At 32.9% G+C, this 21,304-nt stretch overlaps 1 protein-coding gene across 2 annotated transcripts in view; it reads right to left on the reverse strand.

Annotated features, from left to right (window-relative positions):
- Window positions 1-1,104: 1,104 nt before the first annotated feature.
- The window catches only part of LOC145686047 (potassium channel subfamily K member 1-like), a 429,879-nt gene continuing 409,679 nt past the window's right edge, over window positions 1,105-21,304 (reverse strand). For both annotated transcript variants that reach the window (XM_081758926.1, XM_081758925.1), the window contains exons 2-4: window positions 12,237-12,377; window positions 8,350-8,748; window positions 1,105-2,249 (exon numbers count right to left, since the gene is read on the reverse strand). In XM_081758926.1, coding sequence (XP_081615052.1) covers window positions 1,975-2,249; window positions 8,350-8,748; window positions 12,237-12,377 — 815 coding nt within the window. In that variant the 3' untranslated portion in view covers window positions 1,105-1,974. The remainder of the gene's footprint in view (window positions 2,250-8,349; window positions 8,749-12,236; window positions 12,378-21,304) is intronic.

Raw genomic sequence — 21,304 nt, forward strand, 5'->3', positions numbered from 1 at the left:
TCACGAGGGATCAAGATTCATCCACCTTTATTACAAAACAATTATTTATAACTAGCAGCGTTCACCCCGCTTCGCTGCGGTCACCCCGGAACGCAATAAACTTTGTTACTTAGATAATTTTTACTTTTTCGCTTTCAAGTGATATGATAAAAACCATAGAAGATTGCAGTAAATGTTAACATTATATCGCCTGTCATTTATGTTAACCCGCCCCGCTTCGCTGCGGTCACCCCCGAACGCAATAAACTTTGTTACTTAGATAATTTTTACTTTTTCGCTTTCAAGTGATATGATAAAAACCATTATAACGCCTGTCATTTATGTTAACCCGCCGAGTGACACGGTCATGCGGGTTGCATATACATACGTTTATTTTTATACCTATGATGAATAACAAAGGAGGACACCTGAATGGTCAATTATCTCAAGACACTGGTAATTGAAAATTAAAGTGATATGATAAAAACCATCTAGGGTCCAAATCCTAATAACCCCCCAAAAATAAAAGAAATTGGTTCAGCCGTATTAGCGTGATGAGCGGACAAAGGATTTGTACGTTCTCTTTTATATATATAGATAAAACTCAGTGAAATAGATTACTGGGAACTAAGTCTGCACCTGCGTAAAATCTCTTGATATGTAAGATATATAATTGAGGTTAAGAAAGAAAGTAGAAAAACGTAATACCTCCAACTTGGATAAGGTTCTGTTTAACGCAAAATCTATTTGGACAAGTTTTATTGAACATAGCGAATTTAATTTGTTTTTCAATGAGACTCATTTTGTATTCATGTAATATTTTGCGATTTTGATGCACACTCCTAGTTTCTTTTGACATCAAGGAATGAAGAAAATATACATATTACCTTTGTAATTGGGAGTTTCCGTTATCTGGAACCTTAAAGACATGCCATTTCGGAAACGTGATGAATACTGGTATAGTACTTATCAATAACTCACGTCGATTCTATCTTTTTCTAAACTTCTTGTAATACGTAAATCAAATTTAAAACATGATTGTCATAGACCGTAGCTACTAGAATACTTGTAAGTAGATAATTGAAAAAAGAAATTATATTTTTAAGGTGAAAAATATTGAAATCATACACGAGCACACAATTTATTCACATCTCACAACACAATAATGTACAATGATACAGTTATAATACAATTACAATACAGTAAAACATGAACAGTCTTTGATATAAAGACATCATAAAATGTCTGAATTCATATAGAATTCAAAGAAAATAATATAATAGTAATAATAATAATGATGATAGAAGAGCATAAATAACATTAATATAGGTAATCTGGCACATGAATAACAACACGAAAATGGACGGGGTATAGGTAGGGTGTGGGTAACATCGCAGTTACATCTCATATTTGTTGTTTATTTTATGTGTACATTTGCTTTGGTTTTTTGCGCACGTACAGTACATGTAATTATATGGTAGTCCACGCACACACTTGCAATCTGCTGTCCCCTCACCCAATGCAAAAATAAAGAGATTCATCTCGACACAGGCACGTCAGTTTTTTTTTTCGCTTCTCGTAAATTTATTTATTACATAAAAATAAACGCCACTTTATGATGAGGACTGACACCCGCATTTTTCTTTCTATTTTAAAAGACAAAATACAGCCACAACTGTATCCACAGCCGACATTTCCTCGATGTATTTAATATATACATATTCTCTATTAAACCTCCGGCCGTTTACCCGCGTATCACGATATTTTAACCTTTTTTTCATCAGTGTGGCCTGTGATATCAGGCACAAAAGCTAGAAAAAGACACTCGCAAGGTGAAGGCAGCAGGATCGTTTTTTTCTTCTTTTTCACGTACGTTTAACGTTTTACTTACTGACAGGTGTTATTTGAAACATCAAGGAATATTATAAACAACCTGCGGGTGAAACACTGAAAAACGACGCCATTTTGACTCTTGGCCATGTTCCAGCTAAGAGTTTAAGGACGCGCGTGCACTGGGGTTGTATCTTCAGGACTGGGTGAGTCATCTCTTCTTGATTTAACTCGGACCACGCTCCGCCGTGGTGTTCCGTCGTCTAACTGTTGTGTATAGTTGGGACCAATGGCACCAGGAGTTTGAAGTCTCATCTTTTCCGGGTCCATTGTCATCTCGTCCGACCGCATCAAGAAGAAAAGACCCAGATTCAGCTGAGGAATGTCGTAGAAGACTGTCAGGGCTAGCATCATAAAAGTAAGTCCAACCAACAGATATACTGCAAATAAACAAGACAAACATATGTTTATTTATTTATTCATTCATTTTTATTTTTATGTATTAGTAATGTGGAATTCATCAATTAAGTCATATGGGACGTTCAGAGAACAAGAACTTAAGTCTAAGTAACAAAATTTTGAGAAAAAGAGGTATAAAGTTTGAACGAGACGCTTAGTAAATACATGGAAAATTTAACACTGTTTTTCATAGTATAAGAGTTATTTAGAATATCTGAACACAAATCTTTTAAAATCCAAACATAAATTCAGATAGAGATATGAAGGACGAAATATGTCCAAAACGACCAAACCTTGATTTCCTTGTGCAGTGAATGTCCCACATGTATGTATAAACATTATATCAGGTAAATAAATTATGTATGTACCGAGATATGTATTTGTATTCCATACTAGTACTTCGCTAGTTTAACTCTTTAAAGACGCACTATTTTTTCTTTTAGTTTTTAAACTGGCAGTAAAACAAAATAATGTTGAAATTTCGTTTCCATAATATTTTCGTACTTAGAAATCTCTATTACGAATAGTGGACAATGTATTTTTACAATTATTTTTTTGATTGCTTTTATGTCTGTTAGACCAAATATTGGAAATTTACAATTTCACTTTCATACAGACTAGAGCTCTGAAATTTTATGCCGATATGTAAACCCGATAAGGATACAATATATAATTTTCGCTGTAAATTATCATTTCACTCTAAAGTTAATAAAATTAATTGCTTATAAATAATTATCGAGCGACTGATGCTTATACAACCTACATCCACAGAAGTTCGTTAGTTGTAGACGACTAGACTTTCTGTTGACTTCATAGCAACAAATCTGAGCAATTTTCTTTTCGTAATAAGAGGTAAATACTATTCTTTCCCACTATACAAATTAAAATATTGAATAAAGACTAAACAAGTAAAAATTATAACCGTAAAAAAGATTTAAAAAATACTTTTACAAGCTGCACTATACATGAGAGAATATTTTCTGAGAAGCAATTCAATATTAGTACCGTATTAACAATAATTTAGGAGAAAAAAGCATTGAAAAGGAGAAACTAATTTTCTGGTGGGGTAAAACGGAACTAAGACTAAAAGTATTGCGAGCGAGCGTACCACTTTCCTTACTACGTTTACATAGAAACTCTTGCCATCAACTTTAGAAAGAGCACCTAATTCAAGATAAAACTTTTATATCAATCTATAGATATTGTTGAACAGAAGAAAATGTTATGCATGAACATAAAAGCTCATGGGTAATTTTTGAGAATAAATGGGAAAACGAATTTCTTTGTTAACTTAAAAATTGATGCTAACAAGAATCACGCTACTTATTGACATGAAACTGATACTGAAATATCTTCATTAAGCTCTTCATTATGACACTAGACAGATGACAGTTCATCGTACGGTTAATGAGATATAGTCTAAAATTATCATTAACTGTTAAATTTTTATTCCAAATTAACTAAAATATTGTCAAAATATAAAACATATATATCAGTTCATAAATCATACCGAGTTGAATAACATAATATGCTTGGGAGTAAACTCTAATGCAGGTGTGTGCAAGTTGGAACAGGAGGTGGGCCAATCTCAGAGGACTTACTGGCGTTGAGGTTCGTATAAGACATGTGAAACATTTTCATAACAATCGAATAGCCATATCTCATGGAGAAGCTCGTTTATCGTGCGCTAACACCACAGGAACATAGAAACAGTTGTAACGGTAACCAAAACATTTGCTCACTGAAAAGAAGGCAGAAAAATTTTATTTATTTATCATTTTAGTGGGAAATTTGATTCTTCATGTTCTGAACTCGCCTTTCAATGTTCCGTGGTATATTGGATGTTCCAATGCGATCGATATTTTCCAAAGCGAACATCAGATATCTGGATGTAAAGGTTCAGTAGGTCGGGACTGAACAGGGTTCGGCTGTTCTAATGTGTGGATTTTATAGTATATATATAAGAATTTTTGACGCTAAAAGTTTGTCGTTCACTACCAATAATAACTACAGTTTCTGTTTTACTCGAAGAAATCGTTATTTATTTCAAAATACAGTGTTTACTAGCAAATTGGTTTACGATTTCCTAACTGTGGAACGTACTTTTTACGCACATACTACTTGTAATTTACTCACTATAAACGTGATTTTTAAATAGTAATATTGTTTTAAAAGCAAAACAATAAGATATTTAGGAAAAATAAATAGTAATTATTTATTACTTTTCTCATATGTGTAATTTGCTGTTCAGTATTATTTTGTTGTATTTACTGTTCAGTCCATATTATCAACATGGAAACAATCTATTCCACGCAAAAGTAAGGTCTACAAACAACATGTTCTTTTTTCGTCGTTCAGAACTTACTTACGCGTGCATACAGCGAGCCGTTTTGTCACTGCTGAGAACAAATTTATGTATGTAAAATGATATAGATATTTCTGAGATGTCAACTAATAACTGGCTTCATAGTACAAAAACATATGCAAATGTTTCGAGAGCAGCACTTAGTACTTTCATAACTATATCGTTCATGAAACAAAATGTCAAATCTCATTGTGACTTGCTTCAGCAGATCAGCAATGTTCACATATGTGCGGCATAAAATACGACTTTAGCATTATGAGTGGACTACAAAAGGATATTTTGATTGTAGTTACGAGCTATTCATTGCCTTTTAAACAACATTGATGGCTCTAGAAGAATGGATATGTTTTCAAGTCGTAAGATTTTAGTCTTTCACACAACACAACGCATATTGTATTAACGCATTTTTAACATGTGACTCATTATTGTTTTTGTTTCACGGTAATTTGAGAGTTTTTATCGGGGAAAACCTGTTAGAAGAAGTAATAAAAATGTGAATAATTTGAGGATGAAAAAAATTAAAGAACATGTGCTTATATTGCATAATCTTGTTTTCTTATTGACTAAACATTCTTAAGGTGAATGCTCCCTTGTTCTTCTAGCGCAGTTCTTCATATGGGACTAATAATGATCCTTCATCTCTAGATCATATGCAGGGACATTTGTAAAGTTTCAAGTTTCCGTAATTTAATTTAATATAAATTATATATCGTTTATATATTTTATAATATGGACAATATATGCGTTAATATTAATATAGGAAAAGACCCTACTATTGCGCTCTTATTGTTCTGCTTTGCTTACTTCGGTGGTTATTTCTAATTCTACCCTTGCACAGTTGTTGTAAGTTCAATATAATTTTAATTCAAATAAATAAATATTTATATAAATATAGAGATTGTAGCATTACAGAAGAAACATAAATCAGCAAATATATTGACCAATCGAAGAATTAGAAAAATCACGAAATTCGATCTGGAATGGAATCAATAATTTAGTTTTATATCGTCATTTAACATTGATGTAATGAGAACCCTAACTACTATTTACGTGGCTTCCAAATGACATCAGAATTTTCATCCGGAAGCAGTTAACGGGTGAAAAGACCTTTATGCTACACCATCTCCTTCAGAACAGAGATATTTCAAATCATAACTATCTTGCCTCCAACGAAACTGGTTATTGCAGAACTACGCCTCAATCTTCACTTTATATTTGTCTGCAGCACCGAAGCTATGGACAGGTACTTTAATTAAAATTACATCTGAACCAACCCCTCTCATGCTTATGTTTCAAGTATTTTGCTCCTTGCAGGATTTGATCTAGCGACTCGTGCACCGAAGAGAATCTTTTACCAACAATGCAGGGATTTTAGTAATGTGGTATCATAATATTACTAACAAATTGCAATTCAATTCAACATGTGGAATACGATTCATATTACAATAATACATGGCTAATCATTATTATTATTGATTGTTATTTTAATATTAATTGTACTCTTTGTGTTACCTTCATGGTAGTTTTACAAGACATGTTCTGCCCACTTGATGTAATTTTATTGATAATTCTACAGTGCATAGTGCTATGGGTAACTACGGACACAAATGAAAACCTTCCATATTTGATAGATGCCAAGTTTTCATGTTGGTTTTTCCACATTTGAACTAAACATAACTAGTTAAGTTTATCACGTAATAGAAGTTATTTATACTTCTTGAAATAGTGATGAAAGAGTGACACATAGTCTATTATTTTGTCATGTAATTACCGTATGATAAAGTTATAAGTACTGAAGGTTATTGTTACAATTATTTGCAATATCTTAACAATAACGAGATTATTATCGTTTAAAATAACACTTATAGATAAAGATTTCTTAAGCAAATTACAAATAACACATAAAACAGACTTGTATAAATATTTAATTTATAGAACTATTTTTAAGCATTAAATAGAAAGTGAATTTCATTATCATTCATTTTACTTGTTAGTGAGTTGAAAAACAGATTATTGAGATTAGGTAGCGTAATTCTCTTATTTAAGGATTCTCACGATAGTCATTCTCAGTTGTATGTGGAACGATAAATGAAAGCATTCATGAAGGGCTCTAGTAATGACCTTCATTCATCTTTTAAATACAGTAGTTGATAACAAATATTTGAATTTGGTTTTTAAATTAATTGACGTTCGTGGGCAGAAATCACATAATCATTGACATTTTATCAAGAAATGGATAGTTATTAGCCTGTTTCAGTATTAGGTTCAATATTTAGCAGTTGATCCACTTGATTGGATAATTGAAAGATATATTCTTGTAATAAGAAATTAAATTAATTTTATGAGAAGATCTAGTGTTTCGTTATTTTTCTAAATGATAAATAACAGTGTCAACATTTTGGCTTCGTGGGAATCCAGTACTTAAAAAGTTCTAAAGTGAGTGTGAGGCATACTTTTTTTTGTTGACAAAACTACAAGCAGACATTTCTGAGTTTGTGCCAAACAGATCGATCATCGAAAAGCACAATTGCCAAGATTATTGTCATGCGGCTCAGTCAATATTTACTGTAATATTTCATACTCTGTGCTGTTGTTTCTTTGTGCTGTTAGGCAATACAATACTTTTATAGCGTATTGCTCGAGAAAAACCCTTAAAATTTATGCTTTTTACTAATATGCATAAAAAATCGTTAATTTATTTGATTTTCTGTACCCGTTACATGACATAAGAATCAAGGACTGTTTAAATTATAATAAACAAGGATAAACAATATTCAGAGACAGATTCCTTTATTTAAGAGTACCTTTTTTGTTTCTTTATTAAAGTTTAGCATCCCTTTTTACCACCGTATCTGTATGAAACGTGGATTTACAGTTTAAAGTGAATCCTAACTTGAGTAATACATTTAAAGTTTCTTAGGCTCTCCCACCAGTAATTGAAGTTCTTTCCTAGTTTATTATTCTTAAATTTCCTAGCACCTTACAAAGTGTCTGTTTGTCATATGCCTTTTACAGGTTGTCTAAATTCAATCTGGCAGCCAAGGAAAAAGTACTCCAAACCAAGAAACAAATTCAAAACATTTTTCGTTGGTATAAAATTTCACTTACATCTCCATTTGGGAAACATTTTATTAAGAGCTTCTGATGTTCTATTAGAGCCTAATATGGGTTCAGTTTATGAAATTAAAGCCACGAACAGCCAATTTGGGCAAAGGTTAGTTTAGCACCGTAAAAAATGTTCATTATTCACAGATTTTTCCTTTCTTAACTGTTATATCGTGTCAATAGTTTGAAATAGTAAACTTTTGGATAGACTTTTTAAACTTTTTCCTCCTTGAATTTAATGGATTCAATAAATTAATTTGGTCATTATATATCTTTACATATTACTAACTGAATTTTTAGTTTATATTTAAATTGTTAGTGATAAATTTCTTCCATGAAATCAGACTATAATATAATATTTTCAGAACAGAAATGAATGGTGCAACATACTGTTATATCTTCAAAATTTAAATATTTAAAAAACGTCCTCGGCAAAAATGCCGTGAAAAAGAACTTCATTTGTTTTAAAATCCATTTTCTTCTTTGAATCCTTCATTTCTGCTGGCAATTACAAATTCATTGCAAATATGACGAAACTTCATTTACAAATGAAGGCTTAAAACACTTAAAATAAGAAATTGACAATAAAAATATCTTTTCTTTAATCTCACCTGTTGTAAAGACCTTGTAAATAGGCCTGAGAGGTTGATGTGGAGAATCTCCAGGTATGTAGTCGCCCAGACCAATCGTCGTAAGGGAGATGAAACAGTAATACAGCGAGTCCAAGAAGTCCCACTCGGGTTCAAGACTGGCGAAGATAGCAGAAGGTACAAGGAAGAAGAGACACACGACCATCGTGGCGATTAGAAACAGGTGAAGGACTCGGATGTTGAATGGCTGGTACAGGTGGCCGAGTCTTGAGTTTAGGAACTGAAGAAGCAGCGTCGTGGGTACCATCAATCGTTCCACTAACGCAGTCAGCAATACGAGAGTGAGTGGAATGCCAACCATTGCGTATACCATGCAGAAGATTTTGCCTCCTTTCGATAGAGGGGTCACGTGACCATATCCTGCAAAGAAAGGAAAACAATACTATTTAGAATGCATCGCATATAGGAGAAGGTCCATAATACATTACTCTGGTCTTTGAGTAGGATATCAGAATATGGGACGCTCAGAGCACAAGGGAAACAAGTCCAATTACCAAACTTGTGAGGAAATGATACTTAAAGTTATACGGTACGTTTTTAATAATAATGTTTAATAATGTTTTAAAAGTACATGACACTTAAAAAAACATTATTAAGTACATTATTAGACCTCTTTTATTAGTCAGAATATTCTACAGATCACCCTACTTTTGGCTCCTTCTAAATCATGGTATATTGGGTGTTCTAAACATGGCACCCACGAACAACAGAGCGCCATTCTTCAGGTCAAAATAAAGCGAAAATCTGTATAATAATATACCCTCCTTAGCTTTCTTTAGTTGCTATGAGGAATCAAAAGTTTCACTATGTGGCAACGTCACAAATTAATTTGCAACTATTAGCATTGCTCTACGAATCCATCAAGCAATTACGGTGGTTGTCAACGTATATCAACTTTAACTGTCATCTGGAAAGAATCGATGCTACTATTTAATAGATTGGTAGTTGTACTTTATGGTTCTTTACCTACGACGTTACCACATAGTGCAATTCCCAGCTCCAGACGAGAACCCGAAAAGTGTACAATTACATATATTTTTTGCTCTGTTTTGAGTTGTAGAACAGTGTTCTGTAGTCCATGTGCGTCATTTCTAGAACACCCAATATATATGAACATATGTTAATATCAGTATATATATATTTTCAAAATGGTATTAGTTAAAGTTCTGTTCATTTTATACTGGTAAAAAATACATATCAGTTTTCTTTCTATAATTGAAAGCTATCAAGAATATTTTATAATAATACACCTACATAAGTTATTAGAATTTGTACAATTTTTAGCCTTCTAAATTGTATAATCTATTATTTGTATTAATCAATACCTGTGTGATACACAATTTACTTGGATTTTATTTTTTCTGTCAGTTTTTACTAATGCTTAATAAAAGAGAACAACAAGGCCAGACTTAGATAACCTCTTGTGATCCGCGGACCACCGTTTGAGAAACGTTGATCTAAACTAACAAAAACCAAAATCAACAAGTAAACTTTGACATGAAGTTTTATCCTTGTATGAGGATCTTCTGTACCGTTTATAATATATGTAACGAAGGAATATGTATTGTACATTTTCGTTGTTTTCTCTTTTTGTAATTTTGAACAGAAAAAAAGAAACAAGGAAAAAAAGAAAAAAAGAAAAGAAAGAAAGAGAGAGAACATATTACGATACCATTCACAAATTTGTTTCATGCAAGAGTGTAATATAGTGTTTGATAACGCTTCATTGCTAACAAACGGAATTATAAGGACAAGAACCTCGCATATATAATGTTTCACCAGTTCAATTTGTATTTCTTGTGTGAGATTTCTGTGTTTAATACAAAACCCAAATCCTTTATTTTTGAGATTACATTTAATATATATCCATCAATTTTGTGCTGAAAGAGTTAACGCGTATTATCTGGAGAAAGAAAGTTCGGATTATTTTACCAACTGAAATGTAGCCTCAGCTCCCTCGTGGCAAGCGGTTAGCGTACGCGCCTTTGGCTTGGGAGACCCGGGTTCGATTCCCGGCGGGAGCTCATGTGGTTCGGATTCCACGTTAATCAGTAGGTCCACGTCTCATATAGCCTTGCTGCTGAAAGGGACGCTAGACTAAAATCAACAACTGAAATGTAGCCTATTTATTGAAAGAAGCCTTTGGAAGCAAGAAAAGTCTGTTTTGTGGGATCTTGAATAAAGAGTTGGGAAAAAGTCTCATAAAATGTTTCGTGTGGAGTATTGTGCTGTATGGAGCAGAAACATGGACATTACGCAAAAATTATGAAACACAATTGGAAGCTTTCAAAATGTGGGTATGGAAAAGAGTGGAGAAAATTAGTTGAATAGAGCGGAAAACAAATGAGAGGGTGTTAGGAATGGTGTGGGAGAAAAGAACAGTTTTAGATACTATTGAGAAGAGGAAGATAAACTGGTTGAGACATTGGCTAAGAAGGAACTATATCATGAGAGATGTGCTAGAAGGTAATGTGGAAGGAAAGAGAGGGAGGGGGTGATGGAGGATCCAATCGACGGACGGTATGAAAACAGAAAAATCGTATCTGAAGAGATTAGTGGAAGACCGTGGGGCATGAACCTTCTTAATTGCGGCAAGTGACCTGCCAATAATGGCAGAATCTATGACGATGATGATTGATAGTGTACTAGTAAATCCGTCTACAATTTTAATATATACAGAAATTTATTATTATCCCAATATTTGAATATTCTTATATTCGGTTCATTCGCAGACAAACACTTGGAATAGTTAATTGACTAATATATATGATTTTTGTGTGCATTGTTCCGAGTTAAATCCCCGATACTGATAACTACCTCGATGAAAACCTAAGTTGGATTCCACTTTAAACACTAGATCGTATCTCCTATAGCCTCGGCGTTGGAAAGAAATGTCGTTAAATGTAATCGGTCAATCAACACTTCGCATATTTTATGAATGCGAGCAGACTGTTTATAAACAATGTAACAAACAACTGTCCAAGGTTCGATCTGTGGTGTAGACAAATGTATACAATATACACAATGAAACTAGCATGATTATACATTAAAAACTACGAACAATTTCCTAAGTATGAGAATGTTAATCTTAACAACTAAACAGAGAATCCGATATTCGATTGTTTCTGAAGAAGAATGTAGTGGCAAATTTTATCAAACGTCTTTGCAAAATCAATATTCGTATCTATAGAATAACAATTATTCAGATACTCCGAAATAAACTGTATAGAACTAACTAAATTCGTCTTATTAAACCTTCTAATGTAGAAATTCTGTTGGTTAACTGAAATACAAGATATTACATGATTCAATATTTCTCTATACATTTATAGCGTTTGCTCAAAGATTTTAGATTTGAGGTAGCGATCACTTTAGACATACATTTAAATGTTCTTCGTGACGTGCTGGTTGAATAATTCAAAGATTTTGAGATCAAACACATTGTCATCATATAAGTAAAAAGACGAAAATTAATCTATAAGCCACAAACAACTTGAAAGTTGCAACATACCCTGCGATTTAGTCTTTCTACATATATTAGTTTAATTTCGTATTTACAATTAAAAAAAAAACAGTATTATAATAGATTGTTGAATTCTTATTAAATGCAACAAATTATTATCGAGAGTGAAATTGATCTTAAAGAATAGTTTAGTATATTTGGAATTATCTACGTAAAACTAAACCAATTTAATTCGATTTTTGATCATAAAATATGTTACAAATTACAATGAATGAACAATGAGAATACTTTAAAATGTTAATATATAAGTTATTACTAAAATATCCAGAATTTTAAAATCTCCACAGAAGAGCGAGAAGGAAGAATAGGATTCAAGTCTACTAACCAATTGTGGTAACGACGGTACCAGAGAAGAAGAGTGATTGTCCAAAACTCCAGTTGGGTTCTCCAGAAGCATTGTTAGCGGCTGAGACACCTCGATTGTTGGCTCGAATTACTTCTTGAATCAGTTCCTCAAGATCTGCATCTGGAAAGATAAGCATTGGAGACGTCAAGATCAATACCAATAACTACTTACTTCACTAGTTTGTCCTATCTTTAAGTTTAACGGTATCAAATTTGTCAGAAATATTATGTACAAGAGCTCATTGTAAATTAAAAAGGACTAAAATATTAAACAACACACAATTTTAACGAAACATATTTGTAATGTATGTAACATCATAATAATTACACACTCTTAATATTACAAAGAGTAAGATATTATTGATATAATAATTTACAAATTATAATTTGAAATTTTACCGTATATGCTTTTTTTCATTATGCAAGTAATGATTAGTTTGAGTTGTAATTCTACCTAGTGCTCAATGTATAAAGTAATTACACACTATTTAATACATACATTTGAAATGATTAATAAAGAAATATTTAGTTTAATGTGCCAGTATTATGCACCTTAGATTAAATAGCATGGATAAGAAAACGAAAGTGAATGATTGTTGATGAATTGGTAGAATGCGAATGTAGGAAGTAGTCTATCAGAGAACTTTGAGAGAAAGCTCACAGTTATAATGTTATCCACCACGAACTCATATAAATGGGGAACACATTAGCGTCCACGGACACTAAAGATGAACACTCCACATTGAGCCATCATACCAACACAATTTTGGTTGGGTAAAATTGAATACCTACTATTGTGGTCATAGAATGAGTATAAATTTTTAATACAACGTTCCAAACTAAAATTTGGTTAATCAAGGAAAATGAAAACCCTGAAATTTCATTGTAATTGACCGTATTTATTATTATAATTTTAGTATAATACATTTTTCGTTTATATGTGTTTCCGTTCTTCTAGCACGCTTATAATACCTGATGATATGTCATTATCGCTCTGCCCGCTCACGTGACGATGACACAGGTCATGTTCGTAGTTCAGAACGAAAGAAAACAATCAGTTCACATGGCTTGACATGGGCTGTTTTTTTGGATTAAAAGAAAAACAATAAAGAATGACTTGTATGCAGGAACTAATAAATAAAAAAAGGTTTATACTAATTTATTATGCAAAGAATAGGTTTATCGGATTTCATTGGAGAACAGTGTGGCCAAGCGCAAAAAAAAAAAAAAAAAAAAAAAAAAAAAAGAAAAAGAAAAAAAAAACAAGATCAAACGAGAAACTGGAAGTTAATCTTTGTTCTTAAGTGAAGCAATGGAAAATTCCGTTTTTCTATGACCTCATGAGTCCGTACGCAATAAGAACGCAAAGCAACACATATTCACAAGAGATTATCATATTTACAGTTCACGTGAAAAAGATTTGCTTCTCATTAAGATGGACGAACAAACAAGATATCACTGGTTGATATTAAGCAGAGAGAGGATTAGACCATATGTTGTTTAGGAAGTAGCAGTTGTACCAGATATCTGAATTTCATTCCAGTTGTATGAATATGAATTTCACTAACTCTTTCTCATCCTGAAGAAAGGACGATCAATGAAATTACTTATTTTAAAATAATAATGATTATTATTATCTCTGAGTTAGGAACCTGTTTTATTTACGTTCTAGCATTAATATACAATAGCATTCATATGTATGATGTTAATCAGAAAAGATGATTTTATAAAGAGGAAGTGAAATTTTGAAAATTCTTACAAAAGAATAACAGATTCTGTATTGAGGAGAGAGTCAATAATTAAACTACTGTTTTTGTGATGAAATTATTATTAGCATGTCGAAAGAAATTTATATAAAATGATTTGAGTACAGAGGATTTTATTATTGTTTTTTGTAATAAAATATGTATATGTATAACTATTTTTACTATTTTCTTTCGATTTGTAGTTCATATCTTATTTTGATACTTCAAGTCTAGTAGGTCAAAACTGGGTTTTAGTTTTTGTGTTTTACGTCCACTGAGGTTATGAAGGACAGGAGCTACTATTAACGCTGGGCTTCAAGCCACGACTGAGGCTTGAATCCAGCACTGTTCCCCACTACACTATAACGCCTTCAAAAAATCATAACTGGCAAGCAAATGCTATATAACTACTACTGTTGGAAAAATATTTAACAGACTATCTACAAAATTGTTTCAAAATTCAAAGTCTTTTAATACTCGACTTTACAAACTAACATAATATGTAATCCGTTATCATGTGAACAGGAAGAATCTGTGTCGATAACTTCTTTCTTTATATCCTTTTAGCACGACCCATGAACAGGATGGTTTTATCGTTTAAACTATGATATCAAAAATAGTAGCAACCTTGAAGTAACAGTTTAGAAAGTGTTCTTATTCACTAAAACAAATCAGTCAATTATTTTCGAGGATTAGTCCATATATTTTTTTTTTTCAAATTTTGGAGGATGATATTGTAAAATATATATTTACCACTAAATAAATTGAATAGCATTAAAACAATTACGTCGTGTCCAAGAATAGCATTAGCATTAGGAATTAGATTTTTGGGCTTTCGTCATCTATGGCCATATTACCCTGTCACGTAAAATGGATTACGTTCCTCAGCGATTACATTACCTGGAAAGAAGAAAGAATGGGGAAGGAATTAAACAGTGGCATGGGACCATTATGTTAGATATCATCCCGGTATTTGCCTGGTGTAAATAAGGAAAATTCAGGAAAACCTCACTCAAGATGTCTGGTATCGAAAAGCTTTTCACTTTTTTGATCGGGTGTCCCCACACAAATAGAACCTGGAATCACTTGCACCACAGGAGAGAGCGTTAGTGACTACGCTACGCGGAGCCACACGTCAAAGAATGTAAAGAGATTATTTGAAATCTAATTTCCCTAAACATTATTTAAAGCACCGTTACTTTGAGACAAACTCAAGTTAATTTTCAACTCAATTTTCACTGGACACACTCAAAATAAATATTCTTCTTTTGACTGTATGATTGATTGACGTCTACAGTCGGTTTATATTCGACCAATTTGGCAACACTGCCATCACATCTGTAGTTGCACTGGAAACGTAAAATCGATGCAGATATCACTATGCTGTTTCTGCTTGCAGGTGTCGGAGTATCGTGTTGCTGCTAGTGAAATGCCTCGAAATGGGGACGGTGCATCATGGTTCCTTTTCAAGCATATTTTTTGTACCAGTGAAACAGTTTATGAAAAATGTTTAACCATCGAAGTGACCACAGCTGAAGATATCGTGGCCAGACAAACATAAATGGGACCTATACGAAAAGATTTGGCAATAAAGGAGACATATTCGAAGTTACTAGCGAAAGCATCACCTGAGTTGCTTCGCAGAATTCATCAACTGGGAGACCAGAAAAATCCATTACGCAGAGATCAAACTAGGCGCAAACCAATGCCATCCACGACTTCATCAGTTGCCTCATTACTGAACATAAGACAAGCTGTCACAAACTGTAGGAAAGACACTTAAGGAGGGAGAGAGAATAAAATGAAAGAGGATGATTAATAATTGATCACATTGGATGAGCCGTACATTTATCTCTTGAGTAATGGTATTATTCCGGTAATTTTGTACCACGATATCTCTCACAAAGAATATAGCAAATTTTACTGATAGTGCAGAGAAAGTTTCTCGCACTGTAATTACCACTAATACCGTTACGAAAATGGACAAAAACGTGAAGATAAATCCCGTCTACTTTCATTACAGGATTACTTCTGTAATCCATAGTAACTCCAATCTATCAGAAAGACATCCCTCATTTGTATGGATCGAACATGAACCTGGTGCGTTTCACATGGACCAAGCGTCCACCCATCCCCTCCTCCTGCCTTATCATGATCTAAAGCAGGAAACGTTAATCCTTATTATTCCCTTTCATGAAGTTTCTGTAAAGAAAAAAGAAAAGAAAAGCCGACGCCAGCAAATTTGGTTTATGCTCATTTAGACTATTAAAACAAGATCTACAAATTACTCTCCCCGCCTATGGAAAGCCTGAAGGGTGGAATGAGATGAACTTCCTGTGCCTGTGTTCCAACGTAGTTTGTTGCAGTGGAAATTATGATAACAGGCCATAGACCATAATGTTGGTGGCCGATTGAACACAACCGGTGGTGGCGACATGACTTTCCATAGGGTAAATACCCTTTGAAAATCGGTCGGATATAAACCGAACAATCTTCTGTATTTATCTGGAAAAAGGAACTCTTAGAAGAATATGTTACTCTAGCCTAGTTTCTAGCTGACGAACCCAACTGAAAACCACAGCCTGTCCTCTGATAACTATAGACAGAGAGTCTCCTGTTCCTGCATAATCAGTCAATGGAGGAAAAGATATGATTGCTATTTTTAGGTTCTACATCATATGAACTGAGGCCATGTAGTACATAAAAAATATATGTCTATCTTTATACCCAAAGGGCAAAGGATCAAGAGAGCGATACTTGGCAATCTTGCAACTCTTGATATCAGGAAGACAGTTAATGACCTTGCTTGTTCTTCGCTTTAATCGTTTATGAATGAACTGTGGTTTACCAGCTATATAACCCTATATTCTAAGCACGAGATTCTTGTAATTAACTGGAGACATCTGGGGGATTCTAACTTTACATCATGTCTGCAATCAACCTTCTCAATATCACTGTTATCAAATATAGCAGCTACTTGTTCTTGTTTACCTGCTCATTCTCTGATCAAATATTCGAAACGCGTTCTATTGGCAGATACACTGTTCATTATTGTGGCTGTGAGGTTTACAAGGTTGTTGTTTTCATGGTGGGTGGTCATTTCACCCGTATCTGTTTGGTTTGTTTCACTTAAACTATTAACATCACCAAAGCATTATATTTGTATTCACAAACGCCTGCAAGAGTTTTCCACTGCTGGCGTCCATGTCTGTATTCAGTATTTGTGTCTAGCTCCACCTACTCTGAAGGAGAACGTGATGTTGAATTGCTAATGTGGCGTCATTATTCGTTGACAGTTCATCTATAATTGGTCGGTACTGAGAATAGTAGTCGCGAAGTTACACTTGTAAAACCATATACGATATTTCGCAAGATCCATAATTCGGCTTTTAAACCTTATTAAAATCTTTTAGATTTTAGGTCTTATACTATGATCATGCATATATCATTACAATATAAATGAGCTATAACTTAGAGAAAGGTTAATTTACATCCGTTCGTTTTCTACTGAATACACACGTGTTGCTTACGCTGTTGTGTAGACATATTTTTTCAATGAATAATATTGAAAAATGTGTAAAACAATGTAATCAAAAACGAGGTCTATTATTTAAGTGAGATTCAAGACACTACTCGGGTTTGTATCCTTGTCTTCCGGTAGTAATTGCGAGAGCTTTAGCTATGAAGCTATAGGAAACTCAACAGGCTGATTTACTTCGAAATATAAAACGAACACACTTATTCCGCTCCTTTATGTATACAAAAGATCACAAGATACTATTAGAAGCTACATTTGGACCTACTGTACGTATATTAAAATGTCTTTTCAATACGCAATAGATACTAAAAGTTATTTTCTCATCCAGAGGCTACATAATTAAAATTGTACTACAAACTGAGTGGTAGTGCCTAGAATACAGAAGAGATTGCTGTTAAACAACATATGACCAAAGAAAGTGTAGACTTATTGTATAAGCTCTGGCTACAAATGATGTTAAGATTAGCTATGCAGAACTTCAATTACTGAATCATCCATAATGCATCAGCGAGAAATTCTAATTACATAACTACCCATATAAAAAGAGAACTCCCATATCCGAAATTTTAAGGCAATACATAGGAAGTATTTTTAGTCTTAAGAATTTAAAAGAGGTAGATTGTAAAGTGTTCTTCGAAATAATGAGTTCATGAATTCGATTCCCATGGCCGTTCAAAATATTTTCTTTATTTACGCTGATGGTACTTGTGTATACTGTACTTGCAAAAGCATCAAACACATTTTATATACAAGTGTTATATTGTGTTGATATTTTACATTCCACAGCTTTTGTTCCATAGGTTAGAGGGGAAAATAGAAATGAAGAGCTGACATCATGAAACTATAAATGTCCATGACTGAAAAAACGAGTTCATGCCTGATATTTTCTGCTCGTCAATCTAGCGTCAAAAACCAGTAGCGTTTTCAATTGTTCGAAATTAGGATGCATTTTATTTAATTAATTATTTTTTTACAGAGGACAGGATTAAATGGAATACGAGAAAATACGCTATATTTAAGATATTTTTCAGTGTCCTCACTAAAATGTTAGAGGAAGGACAGGCATAGGCTAGAAGTCTCATGAATAAAAGTACGCATAGGTCTATGCAGGAACATCTTATATTAAATTAGGATGGTATTTAAGTTTAATATAAAATTACATAATGTAAATAATACAGAAAATGCTGTTAAACATATAGAAAAAATGTAAAAGATGAAAATATGCAGTACTATCTATTCAATTGTAATATTAAAAAAAAAAAAAAAGAATCAGTTTTATGCCCTGTAGAGTCAATGAGACGCACGATTAATGAAAGCAAATTATTTTGAAAGGAATTAATGAAATCAGAATGGGAGAAGAAACGGGAGAATACATAAAATGATATTGTCCATCACAAACCCACATGGTCTGGGATCGAACCAGAGCTCTGGGATCTAATCATTTTATAGTGATACATCACTATCTACTATTAGAATTTGTAACAAATTGTACGTATAATCTATTAATGTAATTCTTATTTCAGATTTGTCAGTTATAGTGTGTAATACGCAATTCACTTGAATTTAACTTTTTGTGTATTTTTAGACTAATGTTCAATTTAAGAGAACCATACCTCGAGGACCATTTGGTCCGTGGACTGCAGTTTGAGAACCGCTGCCTTAAATCATTCGATGATGACAGTCACTTCATCTATTACCATATACACAGTGAACGTCTCTTAAGAATTCAACGTTGTTTTTATTATCAATATATGTATAGAAAAAAATACCAAATGTTGCTATAAAAGCTTCGACCTATTTTAAATATGACATAGCCTAGAAATTTCGAAACTTCCGCTTGGAAAGGATACAACAAATGTAATTTGATATAAATATTCATTTATAATCTAGAAGATGTATATCTCCTAGAAAGTACTGTGAAATTCTATGTAAACACTCTGCTACACTGAATCACGTTGAGTGGAAGTGTGTCTGAGATAGTGCGCATAGCAATAGCCTTTCTATCGGCCGGTCAATGATATCGTGAAATCATTGCCAGATATTTCTTTCAATTACTTGTTGTGAAGGAAGTGTTGCTCTTTCGAATCACTTTTTTTTTTCAAAGTTAAAAGTCATTTCTAATATTAAATGATAAACTTAAGTTCACGAACGAAAAAGAAAAAAAAGTTAATTTCTTCCCGCGATTCTTTGAATGCATTTTGTATATATCTGCAAATTAAGACGTAATTTCTACTTTCCTATGATCTTTATGTACAAAAGAAGAAACTTACTATGTTTATTTCTACCTCAGAACTTACAATTATTATTATTATATAAACTACAACAGAACTTATTATTATATAAACTGAGTGAGCTAATCTTTTATTTATGTTTATTTGTAAAAAACTATTTTAAACTATATTGTTTAAAAATTTTACGAAATATACTTATTTATTTTTATACGTTATAATAATTACTTGAGAATATTGTATTTACTTCGATTTCCAACAAAAAAAATAGACTACTTCAGCCAAAACCATATAATCTATTACCAGAACATCACTGCGTGTCTTAGATAATCATAAATAAATAATAAAGCCGTGACTTACATAACCACACAAGTCCAGTTGAAGAGATATTGAGAAATAATAAAAACTGATTTTTTTTTGGGGGGGGGGGGGGGGAAATGTGAACTTGGAAATCAGATTTTTTCACACTTAGTGACATTTGTTATTCAGCATAGTGCAAGTATGAAGAAAGTCTGATTTCCAAGTTCACATTTCCAAAAAAAAATATTAAGTTCTTATTGAGTTTCTCAATATATCTTCAACTGGACTTGTGCGGCTTCATATTTTGATGTCTCATTTCATTGAATATGTTTCTCAGATAACTGAATACCTATCCTTTATTATTAAAAACAATAAGTATTTTTAAACAATTGGTATAATGTAGTAACAGGTTGTGATAAAAGACTTATGAACCTCATGAACTGCCATAATTCTTTGCCAATTTGTAAGCTGGATAAATTTGTAAGCTGGATAAATTTGTAAGCTGGCGGGCGCTGAACGGTATGCAACCCGAAACACAGTACGGTCTTTTGGGTTTCTAACTTGAGGGGCTTCTGAGATACTTATTAATTTTGAACCATTTCTTCTTCCATCAAGATGTATATACCTTAAGAAATTCTAAATACCTACGCTCTCTTTCCTGCAGTTACCTAGAAGTTGGCAAGGCAACAGCGTTAGAGGTTTAAGATTTTCATGAAGTACACGAAACAATAATGAGTAGTGTACGTACAGTTTGCTCTCTTTATTTAAGTTAAAGAAATCCTAACCAATTACAATGAAACATTCCACAACCCTTCAGAATGGAATTTTCATATTTCGTGCAAGTAAATAAGATGTCAATATTACCTTTACTAAAATTTTTCATATACAGTAAAACCTGTTAACTTTGCCATCTATTTTAATTTTTTTTTTTTTTTTTTTTTTTTGTAAGGTGACCATGTGTTTATCCTGCAACTTGATCATGTTGAAATACTTTTATTCATACGTTGTTAATAATAAATTCACCTTGATACCTACGTTATCTTAATTTTCAGGAACTCTTCAGAACATTTTTTACTGTTGTATGTTCGGGACGTCAATAAATCCATGGGAGAAAGGGAGAAAACTTGTCCATTGAAAGTAATTTCTCGAAAAATACAGTAGGCGGCGATGCTGCTTATTGTTTTGATGTCAATCGATGGCGAGTATATGAGAAGAGCGGTGCCATTGAGTATTGTTA

Source organism: Thermobia domestica, chromosome 5, assembly GCF_964235325.1.
Source record: "Thermobia domestica chromosome 5, izTheDome1.hap1.1, whole genome shotgun sequence".
NCBI lineage: Eukaryota > Metazoa > Arthropoda > Insecta > Zygentoma > Lepismatidae > Thermobia > Thermobia domestica.